General features: G+C 41.2%; 1 protein-coding gene across 2 annotated transcripts in view; it reads right to left on the bottom strand.

Annotated features, from left to right (window-relative positions):
* SHB (SH2 domain containing adaptor protein B) overlaps window positions 1–17,162 on the bottom strand; it is a 79,859-nt gene that overhangs the window by 24,477 nt on the left and 38,220 nt on the right. For both annotated transcript variants that reach the window (XM_075136240.1, XM_075136241.1), the window contains exons 3-4: window positions 10,227–10,442; window positions 1,281–1,452 (exon numbers count right to left, since the gene is read on the bottom strand). In XM_075136240.1, coding sequence (XP_074992341.1) covers window positions 1,281–1,452; window positions 10,227–10,442 — 388 coding nt within the window. The remainder of the gene's footprint in view (window positions 1–1,280; window positions 1,453–10,226; window positions 10,443–17,162) is intronic.

Raw genomic sequence — 17,162 nt, 5'->3', positions numbered from 1 at the left:
TTTTACAGCCAAATTTATAGCCTTTTAGTCATTTACCTAACAGTATTAGTGAGTGATTTCATAATAGTGGTTGCTACTTCCTCTGTGGGACGTAAGTCTACAATATGTCAATGAGTAGATGGTTCAAAGGCTGAGGTTGATTAGATGGAATATGACACCATGCAGATGATATTATTCTCTATTCTCTTACAAGCTTAAGTTTCCAAATATTGTACGTAAAAATAGAATGTCAAAGGAAAAGGAATTTCTGGAACTACTTTCTCTCAGATGCAATTGACAGAGGGGATTCTCTTCTACTGAGGATCTGAAGTGCAAAAGGATTGCTAATGCTCCCAATACTGCTACCATTCAGGAACAAAGTATTCTCAGAAAGAGCACACTCACATCCATGCTAAATTATGCCCTCCCTCTCCTGTGAAAATAAATTCTGCATCTAACTTAGAATGACAGTGTCTGGAGTGGGACTGCCTTCAGGAATTCAAGACACAGCTTCCTCACTTTACTGTGTGAATCCACTGGACTTATCAGTGCTCACAAATATCAGTGTAACCTGTGTTAATTGCTCCACAAGAAGATTTTTCTTTTTTTATAAGGGGATTCTGGCCTCTTTTATGTGGGGCCAGAATATGAGGGCTGCTCCTTTGGTATGATACAGGACCATGGGCCATTCCATCACACAAGCCAGTCTGTCCAAATGATTCAAGGAAGGGTAACAATGAGGCAGGACAGAGGCCACCCTTGTGGATACCAGACATTCACTCCAGAGAATTCCCCCAGAACTTGAGTTTGAATCTGACAAAACTGCCTCTAAATACCACCCTCCAGTTTGACATCACCACAGTAGAAATAACAGTCTCTTTTCTGAAAGCTTTGTAAGTGGTCTTATCAGTCTCTCCCTGGACCAGTATCACACCCAGATGCAAGGCACATCTGAGGTACTAGAAACATGCTATGCAGCCACAAAGATATGGAATTTGTGCAGCTTAAAGCACAATTTGTATAGATGTGATGTACACCTGCTTTCGCTTATGCAATGTAATCAAGGTTGAAAGTGGAATAACTGCACATACTTGGCAGATAAAATTCACTGTTCCTGAGATGAGTTTCCTGTTTAACTCTTTTTTGTCCCCCACAAAAGTTACTTACACTTTGCAGGATTAATAAGAGCACTAACACAGGGAATACTGAGGAGGGGGAGATGTACAGCAGCATCTGGGACACTTGCTGCTCCTGTAAGTGGGGAGGCAAAGAGCTAGAGAGTAATTACTGTGCTTACTTACATCTGCTTTTCCAGTTGAATAGTTGGATCTATTCTCTCTCCCAGGATCCCACAAAATTCTGGACTGCCATGTTTGATGGGTTTAAAGCCTCCTCCAGGTGCTCTTAACTGCCTGCGCTGGTCATTTGAGGGAGAAGGAGATGCTTGCGGTTTCTCACTTCCATTAAATTGGGCTGCAAGATACACAATAATTACCTCCCCAGGCAAGGTTAATAAGGATCAAAATAGTTGTAGCACTTTGAGAGGTTTCACACTTCCCAAGGAGAATAAACATGCATCCACTAGCATTAAGATGGAGTGGTTTATCTACAAAGTTACATGTATCATGTAAAGGTGTTTCTAACTATGCAAAATACAGTCCTAAAACTCTTGCTTTTCCAGTAACAAAATCCACATTCTTCTAAACCTTGTTACAATAACTAGTGCTTATCTTCACATTTGATACTTTCTTCCCCAAGAGATTATACTGTTAAACAAATAACAGTAACAAAGATAGGCTTTCAGTCACCCACCATAATTACAATGACAAACAAGTGAGAACATCAAGAATCCATCTTGCCTCAGTTTGTGTGGAATCATTCTAACAGTCATCTGGGTGCAAATCCAGACAGCTAACACCCATCTATCCACATCAGAAATACCAGCAAGCAGCAATGAATTAAAAGTGTATCCACTTATACAATGCTGGCACAAAGATTTTGTCTTGAAACACTAGGGTGCAAAGTCATGAAAAGGGAAAACGGCATTTGTTACTTTCTCTCACAAACAGTATTATTCCAAGAAAAGCAATATGACTTATTTTGCAAAGCTGTAATTTCTTTGAGCACTGCAGCATCTGTAGCAAAGTGCATACTAATGATGTCAGCATCCTCATTCTACACTTACTACACTTACACTTACAGATTCTACATATCTATAATTTCAAAAAATTAAAGGACAGAATATTGACAGAAACAGTTAAAGGAGCTACATACACCACCTTTCTGACTCTGACTGCCTTCTATGGTTTGCTTCTTCATCAAAAACCAACATTCCCAGCTGCAGATGGATTATTGTTTTAAGGTCACCTAGTGGGGACCAGGCAGCAAAAACTTCACTGTATCAGGAGGCAAACATCGCAATACGCACAAACACACACAGTGCAATCAGCTCTTCTGTGAGTTTCAACAGCAATATCAGAATATCAGTAACACAAAATGTTACAAGGACAATTAAAGGAACTCCCTACAACAGCATGTTGTAGATCTCATGCATTTAGGACTCAACTTATTATGACACACAGCCAGTTAGGCATGTGGCTGGTAGTACTTACTGTTTTAAAGCAACGCTATACAACAGGAAGACAGCAGAAATGTTCAAACAGATAACACGTACATAATAGAGTCGTGTTGGACATGGAAAATGTTTTGGAGCTTTGTTGTTGTTGTTGTTGTTATTTTTATATGCTTTCCTCGTGAGGCTTAGAACACTTCCAAATTCCCCCTCTACTCAGAGAAAGCAGGCACAAATTATTGCAAAAATTGGGCAAATGTATTAAATCATATTCTGAAGCATGCATGGCAGAAATATGCTGGTTATTTCTTAAAATGGAAACTCAGTTTTAACCTCATTACTGAATAATGAAAGCATAACAGAAGAAACATTGCATGTGTATACTTGCCAGTGACATATATGAACAGCACGATTATTTCAACTGGAAGAAAAAATCCTGGATGTAATTTGGGAACTCTATGAATACTAGTGAACTTTATGTCAGCTTCTAACCAAGCAAAACATTTCAAACATCAAAAAATTCAGTTCACAAAACAAACATGAGATTCAGTTCTGATTGTAAACAGCTATATCTTTACAACATAATGGTTAGCAGTAGGATCTGTTCTCCAAAAATAGCACAGATAAATTTAAATTTCAGATGCTTTTGAATGTTTTCTCTCTCTGAAAAGCTCAGATGTGTCTCTAGACTCCTGCGCTATTTCTTTTTTTTTTTTTTTGTGTGTGTGTGTGTGTGTGAATTAAATTGGCAGGAGGAAGCAGTCAGCAAAGGATATCCAGGCAGATTAAACTGACAAGCGTGATACCCAGACAGGCACCAACCCACGCAATGTTGTTTATCAGCACTGAGTTTCGGCTGCTGTAAATCCCGTCTTAACCAAAGTTGCAGTATATACAGTGAAGGTTCAGAAGCTCAATTCCATGCAGTTGTGAGTGTAAAGTTTTTTATTGCTACGGTATTTCTGTTTACATAGCCGTTACAGTTATCGAGCTGACTGCATACCTGACCCTTCCTCAGTCTCCATGTGGCCTCTCTTCCTCTGTCCTGTAGCTGGTGCCATAACCCTCTGGTGGTGGCATACCAGAACTCCCTTTCTTCAAGTCCCCCGGGGCCCTAGGCACCAGCTTTCTGTGCAACAGCAGTTGCAGCCAGCAGAAGTGACCAAGTCTGGCATCTACAGATCTTCCTTCCAGGAGTCCATGATCAGTGCTGAAAACTACTACCAGATGGCCCTCTACTACCAGATGGCCCTCTTCGTAACAGAGGGCCACTTATTTTGAAAAGCAATACTAAGACAGGCTCTACAGACTTCACATGCATTTCCTTTACCCAAAGGTTTGCTATCCCCACAGGACAGCCTGGAAAGGCCCGATTTCTCACACACTCAAATGGGAGCCAGTGTCAGCTTGACATTCCTGAATGGGCTCTCCGGCGTTGCCATCTCCTTTTCCAGACAGACTTATGTACCAGAAAGCTACTTTGTTCCTGTTACTTTGACAATCTCAGCTCTTCTGGGCAAACCAGTTTGCCCAGCTGAGCAGAAGGTCTAACAAGACCTGCCCACTTCCCATAAAAGCCATCAAAAACACATCTCAGCTTCAGCCATACAGTCTCCTATGAAACAAAATCAAATTTGTTTCTGAAAGAACTCAAGCTGCAGCCAGCCAAAATGCTGCACTCCAGCTCTGCTACACAGAGACGCATCTTTCAGCACTGCAGTTAACAGCAGAAGTCCCTGAGGAAGGCTATACATAGCTTGCTCCACAAGTGTCAGCATGACACCAGTCCCAGCCCCATGCTTAGGAGCCCCAGTGCAGACACGCTCCCCTCAACCTGAACAGACTTTACAGCTTGTGCACACTTTCAGTCTGGCACATCTCAAACTCCAGTTTGGAGATAAACAGGCTTTATCCATGCTTCAGCAATAAATACTGAAATCATGGTAGAGGAACAAATATTTTCCTTAAAAGACTTGCATGAGTAATTAACTTCATGATAATTCTAGTGTTGTTTGCCATTTTGTCCTAGGTCTATCACCTGACAAATCAAAAACATTTGCTGCCTAAGTCTCTTTGTGTCTGCACTTCACATCACAAACGTCTGTTGTTCCCTTCAGATGCGCTTCTCAAAATAGGAAAGTTTTAGCAGAGGGTCCCTTCAGGTTCACAGCCTCCACAACTCCCAGTAGTTGGGGGATGGTAGTTGTGGGCCTGTAAGACGGGACTTGCCCATTGCTAGAATTTCTAATACCACTTAGATCAACATTGTGCTCTTCAGAGAAATCCACCTCAGCTAAGACTGAAAAAAAAAACCCCACCTAGTCTAGCTACATTAGCTAGCTACTTTACAGAACCATAGTACGCAATGTCAGAAAAGCACTTCACACATCTCAGCAGAGGGTCAATACTTCTCCACTGCAAACTTTCCACTGTTTCAAACTTAGAAGTTCTTAGAATTTCTTCTTCCCTTATTTTAAACATTTATAATTCCTAGGAGTTAGAATAAGTATAGAGACACCAGCGAGACAGCAGCTTGAATCTATGCTTGCAGCCAATCCTTATGCATTCCGTTGTAACAAATAACCAGGTACCTAAGACATTTTAAGTTATAATGAATGACAGATGCAATCAAAGAAATCTAATTAATCTCAAAAAACGTTTACTCTCTTAGCATTTTAAAACAGAACTCTGCATGCTGAACCCATAAGGAATTCAAGCATATGATAATACTTTCTAATTAAACTTCTTTTTAGTCTGTAAAGCAATATTTTAATTTTGTGTGCTTTCATAAGAGTTAACTAATAATGCTTAGAAGAATATTTACACATAGGCCAATCATAAAATCTCACATTGGATGGATTGTGCCTTATTAATTTACAGTCACATGTAGACAAACTATAAACTACAGTTGAAGAAAAAAATCGACAAAACTAAGATTCTTTTTTTTTTTAAACCAACACTCAAAAAAACTATTTCAGAATTTACCTGATAAAGACCAAAAAAGTGAGCATGAAGATGATTACAGAGCTCAAAGACTTTACAAACACCAAATGAGTTGTGCACAAAAAGGTACACAGTAGAAACTAATAAATATGTTTTCTGGATTCAATGAATTAAAAATCAGCCATTTCATATAATATGCACAATACATGAAGAATAAGGTCTAAGATTTCCATATGCACACATATGACTCTTAAGACAGTAACTTTTAAAACTAATAATCCCATTTCTGTGGCTGCTGTATTACTAATTGAGAAATCTGTAAAGTGTGATCTCACTGCAGGCAGACATGTACTGCTTGTGTCTCAGTGTTGCTAAACAATGAAATTTCTGGTTTAGGTATTTTGCATACTTTGAAAGAAAAATTACTTCTGGGTAGCACACAATCACCATCCTTGTGTGGGAAGCTCACAATAACTCTGATATTACTCTTAGCCTTTGGAAAATTATCAAAACTAGTATGTAAGGAAAAACGCAACTCACAGAATCCCTGTGCTATGCTAAACAACAGAAAACAAGCTACAGAGAGATAAACAGCCCTAAAGAATTCCACCTTTGAAGACCTAAGTGTCACCGGCTCAAGCATTTGTTCCTCCCTGCTCTTTTATGCAGTCCAAGGGCTTTACTTACCCTCTCACCTTCAAACAAAATACTCTCCGCTCAAAAGTATCTCTAACCTTAAACTGTCCAAAACCACATGCAAGACTGGCTGAACATGACTCCAGCCAAGCAAACACTGGACAGGTTGGTAGAAAAATAACTGGAAGCCTTTCAGCTAACAGTCAGCAAGAATTAACTGTTCAGCTTCCCTGCAGGAGCTCTTCAACAGCAATCCGTTGTCGTGGTAGCCCAGACATTCCCATGATATCTGGCCTAGCCCACAGGACTAGAAGGATGGGGATGAATGAGGAAGCACACTATCCTTCTTCTTTGCGGGCAGAAATATACACACAACTAACAGGAGAGTGTCTTGGGTGATAGGGAGCAGGTGTCCGAAAGTGGGAGAAGAGAAATCCCAAGGAGATGTAAGAAGGTAACAGAGTGGGACCAGATGTCAGGTAGAAGAATGAATGAGAGAGCCTAGACATAGATGCAGTTCTGTGGAACAAAAGAAAGGGGAAAAGAAGACCACAAAGAAAAAGAAAGAAAAATGGGCAAGATGCAGAGATGGTGGCAGAGGGAAAACCCTCCAGAATCTGGAATGGAGAATACAGAAATTCCCTGGAAAACAATGCAGAGAGCAGCCTAAGACCCACTGCAAATCCACTGCTTGTGGCTCTGCACAGACCTACGTGTGCTGTGGGTAGCTTGTGGATCCTTCCAGGTAGCAGAACCTCTACAACAGAGTCACTCTGGACCATGCTGCTGTGTAGTAAGTCTCACCTGTCATGAAATGAAGGCTGCACACATGCTCTATGCAAAGGCAGCATTGCTGCCATCTTAGGGACACATGAAAAGGCCTGGAAATATCTGCTGAACTGGGGCAGACACCAATGCCATAGCATAAACCCAGAAGGCTTTACACACGTATGCCAGACTGATATTCAGTATCTGAAAAACAGCACTAGAAACCTAGTGATACATGTCTCTGTTGATTAGCCTATCTTGACACACAGTAGATATCCCAAATCATAGCCAGGACCTCACAGCCAGGCAATTGCCAGTACAAGTCTTGCAAGCATTTTAATTGGTCCAGCAAAGGGGATGAGTCAGCTCAGGCAAGCCTGAACCAAAGCCTGCTTCCACCAGGCAGAGCTCAGCAGCAGGACTGTATATCCTATGAGAAGCCACACAAGCAGGTTAGACTTTTGTGTTGGAGTTTATGCTCTTTAGGGAGAGAGATTACTTAACCTGCACAGTATCCAGCAGAACTGGCTCAAAAAAACTATGAGCATATGCTTAATGGGAAAGTGACGGAGCCTGGAACTCCGCAAGATTATTAACAGCTCACATGCCAGAGCAAACCATGCTGCTAGGAAGTAGAAGTCAGTTTTCTCTAACCTCCTCTTCTGTTCCATAGAAGCCCAACAAGAGGAAAAGGAATGCTGAGCAAGAGGTTTCTTTTTAAGCAGCTGCTTCTGGTTAATCCATGTGTCTTTTGCTCCCACTCACATGTCATAGGATGGATACCGCAGACATCAGCTTGGCTTGGAAACAAACCCAAATCAACCACAACCTAAAGATGTAAGAACAAATGAAGCAGAGATTCTGCCAATCACTCTCACAACAGATTGCCACTGCTCTACACAACTATGCTCGAAGAGAAACACATTTCTGTCATCCATGTCTGTCTATCTATTAGAGGATCAGGTCCGAAACACCCAAGACGGGTATTGTCACAACAGGCTCTGTTTACAGAACAGCCCTGTATAGCTATGGAGAGAAGTCACTTCTCATTTCTGTAGTGTGGCAATATCATGGTACACAGAATTGCGAAATCATAGAATAATTCAGGGGGAAAGGGACTGTGGGAGGTGTCTAGTCCAAGTTGCTAAGGCAGGGTCTGCTATGTGATCAGATCAGGTTGTTCAGAACTTTATCCAGGCATCCCTTCACACAGGATGAAAAAATCTAAAGATAGAGACTGCAAAAGCTCCCTGGACAATTCGTTCCAATACTTGACTGTCCTTGCAGAGAAAAAAAAATATTCACCATATTGAGTCAGAACCTCTCCTGATTCAACTTATGTCTCATCTTCCCATCACACACCTATTCATTTGTGAAGAACCTGGCTCCATCTTCTTGAAGATCTCCTCATAGGCATTGAAAAGTTGCTATTAGATCCCCCCAAAGCTTTCTCTTCTCCAGGCTAAGCAAGCCCAGTTCTCTCAGCATCTCTTCACAAGTCATGTGCTGCAGTTTCCTGTCATTTTGGGGCTCTCCGCTGATATCAACATTTATCAACACTCTTCTTGCATCAGAATACTGGACACAGCATTAAAAATGTTGTCCAAGAAATGTGAAGTAAAGAGGAACAGTCACTTTGCTTGATGCTCCTGTTCACACAGGCCAGGATGCTGCCAGCCTTCATCACTGCCAGGGAGCACTGCTAGTTAGTCCACTTTCCCCCAGGACTCCTTAAGGCCCTTCCAGCAAAGCTGTAACCCAGCAAGTCAGTCAGTCCTCAGTCCATATCATTGCAAGGGGTTAGTCTGCTCCAGATGCAGGTCTTTGAGTTTGTCCTGGTTGGATTTTGTAAGGTCGTTGTCAGCCCATTTCTCCAGTCTGTCCAGGTCCCTATGAATGGCAGCTCTGCACATACATACCCTCTCCCCAATTTGATATCATTCCAAACTTCATGAGGTGCATTTCCTCTCCTCCTCCTCCGGGTTACTGATAAAGACTCTGAACAGGAAGGATTCCAGAACAGATCCCATGAAGAATCACACTTGTAGCCAGACTCCAGGAAGAGTATGAATCACTAAGCCCTACCCTTTGAGGTCAACGACCCTGACAGGTTTTCACGCATCTAATAGTCCACCCATCCAGGCTACAGCATTCCAAACCAGGTAACACAGCTGATGCCACAGCACAACATGCTGAAGGCTAAAGTCAACATTGATGACACCTACTGCTCTCCTTCCATTAACGGATCAAGTAGTTTCAATGCAGAAAGCAAACAGGTTTGTCGAGCAGGATTTACCCAGGGTAAATGCACACTGACTACTAATCATTGCTGTCAGGCTTCTTTCATGTTCCCTCCCAGAGCCACATCTCTTTTCTTACCTCCTCATCCCCACAATCATCACGACACATAGCTCTCCATTCCAAGCTTTCTGCCAAGCTGACTTCTAAAAAGGAAGCAGAACAAACCTGCTCCTAGACACAGCTTTTCACTAGAACATGCCATTGAGGGGAAAATCATAGAGCATGTATAACTCTAGTACCCTACAAGAGCATCCTGGAACATAGTCAGACCAACTGATACAGCTGGGCTTTGCTGGGCATATAGAGGGTCTATGAAAGAAAAAGCCTTGGCCTCTAGAATTACGTCCTCACTGAATGAAGCTCCCCTCAGCCATTTCCACAAAGCAACAGAAAGGAAATAGAAGAGCAGTGTAACCGACACCAAGCATAGACATTCACAGAGACAGAAAACAATTTGTGTCAGATCTCTCTCACTGGAAAGTTCTGATGTAGGAGAACTTCAGCAATTCAAAAGGATTAATCAGGAAACAAGTTCTACATATCCATAGAAATGCTTACAATTATAATGAAAATACTCCAAATACCAGGAAACTCATCACTTAGTAGAAGTATGTTACTGCATGCACGTTACACAGCTGTTTTTTGTCCTGTCCCTTTAAGAATTGCACCACAATTTAAGGACCTTGCAAAGCAACTCCCATATCACAGAGCCACTCAACAATAAACACTATCTATAACACATCCATTAAAAGGGGGGTAGGAGCAAGGAGTGGAAGAAACAGAAGTTTTACTAGCATGAACCAAGTGCTGAGATGGTTGACAACAGGTCAGCTGAAGCACCAAACAAAAAGTGCAATATTCTACATTTCTGTATCAGGTAAAGATTTGAGACCATCCACATTTGCTTTTCAGAGATTTCTCCACACACACATACCAAAAGAGCAGAAATACGTGAATTTTCCCAAAGGCAAGTACGTATGTTATGAGTGTGAGAGAGAATTTCCTGGTTGGGATCTAGGAATCCTACCTGCCAGAGCTGGGATGGTGACTTTGTTCCACTCCCATGGCTGATCATACTCATCTGCAGGCCTGTCATCATCCTGGGGCAATTTGCTTTCTCGTAAATGGTGATTCATCACACTTTCAGAATCGGATTCCACACCACTGCCTTCTGGTTCATAGGGTGTGTCATAGAGCTGCATGTTTTTCTGATGGGGCTTCGTGCCTTCCTGCTTCTGAAACTCTGTTGGCAAGAAAGAAAATTGCATCAGCATCACTACTAACCATGCCTTATCATCACAGTGAATAATTTTACAGCATTCAACTTCCATCCATTCCTTAATAGCCACATAATTATACAGATGGCAAGCTTGTACAAGACTTCTAAATTCTACCTCTACATTTGGTAACTGGCTGGAAGCAAAAGTTTGCTTCAGCTAACAACCACAGCACAAACAGTCTCATGCCTCCACCAACATTCCTCAGCTTGCACAGAGCTGGATTACAGGAAGCACACAATCCCTGTCAGCCTGTGTAAAGCACACTTACAAGAACAGTACATAAATGCCCAAGAACGCTGAAACTTGTGCATGCAGTTAACTCTTCAAGAAGAGATCATTCAGAAGTGCAATTTGAAGATACAAACATTACAAAAAATAAATCCCACAGTATAATTATATATGCTCATAAAAAAATTCTCTGCAGTTACCTCTATATAATATCAGCAGAAAATGAGCTAGGACTAGAGTAAGAACACTAAACAAAAGCATTGGTAACTAGAGCTTAGCTCACATTGTATTAAGGAACATGTTTTTCTTTAAATTAACACTGACCTTATAAAAAAATAAACATGTTGAAGCCTAACAGAACAGAACAGTGTACTGCCCTCCTGAATACAGCAAACCAAAAACTGGGCTTTGTTAGGAGGAACACAGCTAGCAAATCAAGGGGCAAGCTGTCATGCCTTCACTCTTGGCCCCAAGGAGGCTGCACCCACCAACAGATGGGTCCTACTGTGTCCAGTCTGCACACTCCCTACAAGGAGTGTGCAAGGAGTGAGCTAGTTCATAAAACTAGAAATGAACCAGTGCAGAGCTACCAAGGTGGGAGGGTCCTGAGGCCTATGATAAGGAGAGAGGGTTTTAGTTAGTCTGATGACGGGAAGGTCAAGCGGGATGTAACAGCAGCTCTTAGCTGTCTGAAAGGCAGTCAGAGCCAAACCCTTCTCGGGCAGTGTCAGGAGATACAGTAAGGAGAAACAGACATAAGATGTAGCTTGAGAGATCCAAGTGGGACCTGGTGTGCAGTGCAGCCCTAGGATAGATTACCAGGTAGGCCATGCGAGGTGTCTCCATTCTTTGGAGTTTGCAGAGCCTTGGCTAGACAAAGCCAGGGTCAATCTGTCTACTGATACAAAACTGGATAGAGTGGGTGATAGATCAGATGGCTGTGCTGCCATTCAGAGGGACCTGGAGATGCTGGAAAATTGCAGGCTAACTGGCTGGAAAGCAGTTCAGCATAGAAGGACTTTGAGTTCCTGTATGACAGTAAGTTGAACAAGAGCCAGCAATGCACCCTCATGGTAAAGAGGGCCAAGACTAACCTTGGCTGCATTAGGAGGAGTGTTGAAAGCAGGTCAAGGGAGGTGATTCTTCCCCTCTACTCGGCTTTGGTGAGGCCACATCTGGACTGCTGGGTCCAGTTCTCTCCTCCACAGCGCAAGAAAAACATAGACATACTGGAGCAAGTCCAGCAAAGGGCCATGAAGCTCATAATGGGACTGGAGCATTTTTCGTATGAGGAGCGGCTGAGAGAGCTGGGACTGGTCAGCCTGGAGCAGGTAAGTTTCAGTGGGGACCTTATCAATGCATTTAAATACCTGATGGAAGAGAGTGAAGATGGAGCTAGACTTTTATTGGCAGTGCCCAGTGACAGGACAAGAGATAACAGGCACAAATTAGAATACATGAAATTCCATCTCAACACAAGAAAACACCTTTCTACTGTGATAATGGTCAAACACTGAAACAGGTTGCCCAGAGAGGCTATAGAGTCTTCGTCTGTTGAGATATTCAAGACCTAACTGGACATAGCCATGAATAACCTGTTCTAGCTGACTCTGCTTGAACAGCATTTTTTATTAGATGATATCAAGAGCTCCCTTCCAACCTCAGCCGTTCTGTGATTATCATGACCACTGCAAGTACAAAATAAAAGTTTAATTTATTGTAGCAAATTGCAAAGTTACTTTAAAAAAAAAAAGACTCAGGGAGAAGGGAGAGAACTTTTTAACCTACAAATGAAGTAAAGATTTAGAGCAGTTCTCTCCATTACTATAACAAACGCCATTCATCAATTCACCTATCACCAAGTAATTGCTCCAAACCATTTAAAAAGTACTGTGAAATGTCTACAATATGACAGTGCCCTTATTGCTTGGAAAAAAAATATTAAGTTTACACATTATAAATACAGTAAACCTGAAGAAATATGCACCGAAACCAATGATGTAAACACAAGCAAGATAGGTTACAATAATTCCTAGTTATGAATGATAACTACATTACCACCTTTCAATACAAGCAAAACCTAGAAAAGGGTATCTTAAAGGGCAGCTTATGTGAAAAAAGTGCTTTAAACGTTTTCAATTAAAACACAGTCTTCGTCTTTCAGCTACCTTTTGAGAAGAATTTTGCTCAAGGAAAAATGCTGCATTAAGAGAAGAACACACAGCTGATACTCTCTTGAGTGCTCCTGGATCAAAAAGGTAAACATTTTCTTTCTTCTAAAGTCAAATATGGTATGTATCTGTCTGCTTTTCAGTACTGTGAAGCCAGCCACTGCTACACCGGGAAGTATGCATTTCTGGGGGAACAGAAGTCATGATGCTACCAAATCAAAGACTTAACAAAAAAAAATCCGCAAAGCAAAGCAAAGCAAAGCAAAGCAAAGCAAAGCAAAGCAAACCAAACCAAACCAAACCAAACCAAACCAAACCAAACCAAATCAAACCAAACCAAACCACACCACTAATTTTAAGTGCCAAACACAACTACACCACTGGGTCCTGATGTGTGAATATATTTCAGTAGAGGAGCCCATGATCAACATTTTTCTTTTGCCAACAGGACCAAAGCATCAGAATGCACAGAAAAGATTACCTGTAAATAGAAGGTGGTATGGTACTGATTCATGGTTTATGTTCAGGGACCACAATTAGAAAAATTACAAATATTTGATACTAAAGCAGAAAAGTTTCTTTAGGAAAAACTAAACCCTAGGGAGCATGAAGAAGTGGAAAAAGGAGAATATATATACATGCATACATAAAAATATATGCGTGTATACACATACACACTTATACACACATACTTACATATAGCCTTTTTTATAAAGCTTCCTAAAATTTGCTTGAAAGTCCATCTTCTACTTAATATATTGGAAGAGTATTTGTAAAGAAAAGTAATTTTACTAAAAGTTAAATCAGAAACAGTTCCTTTCAATAACAGGCAGCAAAGCTGAATCTGTACCACAGGTAGTATTAGCATTATACACGCTGATAGCTCAGTGCAGACTTGATATTTAAGAATTGGGTAGTTGAAGACAACAGAACATTTGTGATGAAGCATTTCTCATGGTTTTCATGCAATCTTTAACAATGACAGCTCTAAGTGCTAAAGTAGTTACTGGGATGACCAGGGAGTCCAAAACTCTGTTAATTTCACTTTTTTTGATTTTTCACTTTTATTAATTTTTAACTCTTACTGCTCATAAAGAAAAGTACATTTTTATAGAATTATGCTCATTAAGTTAATTAGCTACTAGAAGAAAAAACAACTGAAGTTTTGAAAGAACTTATTTTGCTAGCAGGCTAGAAGACCCCCACAAATAATTCTTATTCTCACACATTAGCAGTTATAACAGAATCAGGCTTCAGGAGCCTGGACTCCTGAGTAAAACCAAGAACCTGACCAGCAAGGTACAGAAACTGAAACGTCTGGGAACACAAGATTATGAAATACAAGACTAAACTTGACCTTCTTCCCATTTGGTGAACAATTCTGACACTCACATACAGAACAGACAAAGCTCCACGGGACAAGATAACCTCATGGTTTCCAACAGCCATACTAAACCCCTTAATAGTCTTAAATGATTCAACAGTATTACTCATAGATGCACCATATTCCTGAGGTGAGTTTGGAGAGAATTAGGGGATATATCATCAAGAAAACAGAACAGCTATGAAGCCAAAAGGAAACTTTGAAGACAGTACTACTTGCTTACAGAACCCAATAGGTGAACTTCTACAGCTTTCCTTCCAAAAGAATGCAACAGAGAACAAAACAACTAGATTCTTCTACACTGTACAGATGCCAATAGCTAGTTCCTTCATCTCAAAGTAAAGCATGCAGTTACAAGAGGTCAAACAATGTATTTGCACTCTTAAAAAACAAAAAGTTTTGACTCACCAGTATGTCAGATTCCAAAGTGTACTGACCCACACATATCAGGTGCATCTGTGATGAAACAGACCCATTTCCACTTCAGCTACAGATTTCAGGACTGGTGCAAGATTTAAAATGACAGTCCTACCAGCTCCTCAGCTGCTTTCTCTACCACCAAAGCAAAAAGCCAAATCTGACTACGAAGGCAACATGCTGCAAACAGTATTGTCATGGAAGGCCAACTTTTCAAAACTTAGCACTGAAATTGACTTTTAAGCAAAGTACAAGGGCTATCAACACCCTTTGTACCTAAGAAGCCTAAGAGCAGAACTCAGGACAGATGACAGAATTCTGCTGCTGGCATTTTACACAGCATACTTAGTTGCACCCATCTCCATTCAACAGTATAGAGCTCAATGTAGAGCTGGTCATACTGGTGGATAAAGCTTCATCCTATTTCCTAAAGCATGGGACAAAATACTTGGCAATGCTTCTAACCCCAACAAATAGCTGTTGATAGAAGCCCTTGAATGAAAGTACAGTGATTTTTCAAGGTCGTTTATGCATGTACTTAACTTTGTTCAGATACATAGCTATTTGAAGGAAGCCCAGCAGATTGTTCATTCGTTTATTTAACACACATTAACATGTAAACACTGTGTTGGGATAGGATTGTACAGAGCACAGCTGTCAGTTTTAAGAATTTCTGTCCCCTTATTTCTGGATTCAGACTACAAGTCTCCACCAGACAGTTGTTTCACTTATGCCCTCTTCCCAGAAGTCAGCATTTAAACAGCTTCAATCCTAGTGACCTGGATTTAGCTTCCTGCTAACCACATCAAAAATGCAACCTGCTATTGACTACACAACATAGAAAACTATAACCAACCTGGAGTGAATACCACTGTGATGCTGTTCTCACTTTGTACTTTTGCACCACTCAAAACTACTACATAATTCCAGTTGCAAGGATCTTAGCATTGAAGCAACTTTATCTGGAAATCACAGATCTTTCAGGTATCAAGTTTCAAGGCACAGAGAAAAACTAAACATTTATCATCAAAAAGATCTGGATGTTTAATTAAAGCAAGCAAGCAAACAACAATCCCTTGCTAGAGTCCACTATTTGCATCTTGTTCTCCTGTATAAACAAAATGCCCCACAGGGAAAGGGAGTGTTTCAGCAGTTAGGGAAGGCTAGACAGGCTAACCTGTCTTCAACTAGGATAGTCAGAGCAGAGTTATGAATGCACAGCTTTTGAAATGTGGATTCAAACATTTTCTATTCCAGAGCCCCAGAAGGGCAGTCTGCAAAGTGTTTGGAGGACTTGCTGTAGCACACTGGCTTTCTATACATAAGCCTGGGATAACTAGAAGAGCACCATACTAAAAAAAAAAAAAAAAAGAAAAAGAAAAAAAAAAGGTACCTGAGAACAAAACTCAAGAACAAAGCCTGTTTGTGGACAACAGCCACTTGTATTCTCACCTGTCACTGAAAACCTGAAGTTGCCTGAAGAAACTTGGGAAGGCTCAGGTTCACATTGAGAGGTACTGGTGAATACCTGATGCATCTCCCTAGACATTATCCTGACAGCCTGGCTGTCCCTAGCAGGTGAGGGCCACATCAGAGCCAGGTCTGAACACAGAAAGCCAAGTCTCATCTGGAGTTCTTCTTGCTCTCTATCAGGGAACAGGTCTTGGTGAATTGGCCCAAAGCTCTGCTCTCCACTTGCTCTGCTCTTGAGGCTTCCAATGGAGAGCCACTAAACCGGCATGTAACCGCATTAAAGGGCAGTGAGCTGTTTGCACCAGGTTATGGGTAAGCTACACATCAACCAATAACTTGCCAGTTTACCAGAGGCATAATACAGATGCTAATGCAAAGATCACCCTGATACAAGAACATTTGCTCCCATTGAATCCATTTCCTTTCCCTCTCCATAAACAGGTCAGAAATACTTAGCCAACCGCTTGCTTATTCCAAGCCTCACCATTAATGTTTCTTTTCACGCCCATCTCGGCAAGACAATCTGGAAACATTTTAGAACTCATGCTGCAGAGTTCTCATTGTATTAGTGCAAAGTCTATTCACCGCAGAAGCTAAGTTTTACCTCTGCTAAAATTTCACCTCAGGCCACCAGAAGTCAAACTGCTTTCTGCTCTGCTTCCAAGTCCAGATGGATGCCTCCAACTGCTGGGACACAAGAGAACACCAATAACATTCCAATAACAAAGAAGGCTCTTTTGCTTTGAGACTGCAGCAACTGCCTCCCAATGCTTCTAATTCCAGATTTTGCTGCAGGAAAAGCTGGGTATGAGGAGATCTTCCCTCATTTTTCCTTCTGAACAGAAGACAAGTGACTCAGAAGTGAGCCACTTTCCAGGAATGAACAACAGACATTTTTCCCCTGCCTTGGTGTGAGAGCTTGGCATAACCTCTTCATGAGAAAAGCAATGTCTTTAAACAGCCTGCATCATGACAAAAATCCTTCTTAAGTCTGAGTATAAGTCATTATT

This window comes from Calonectris borealis, chromosome Z (assembly GCF_964195595.1).
Source record: "Calonectris borealis chromosome Z, bCalBor7.hap1.2, whole genome shotgun sequence".
Lineage (NCBI taxonomy): Eukaryota > Metazoa > Chordata > Aves > Procellariiformes > Procellariidae > Calonectris > Calonectris borealis.
This window is presented reverse-complemented; position numbering and strand designations above follow the sequence as displayed.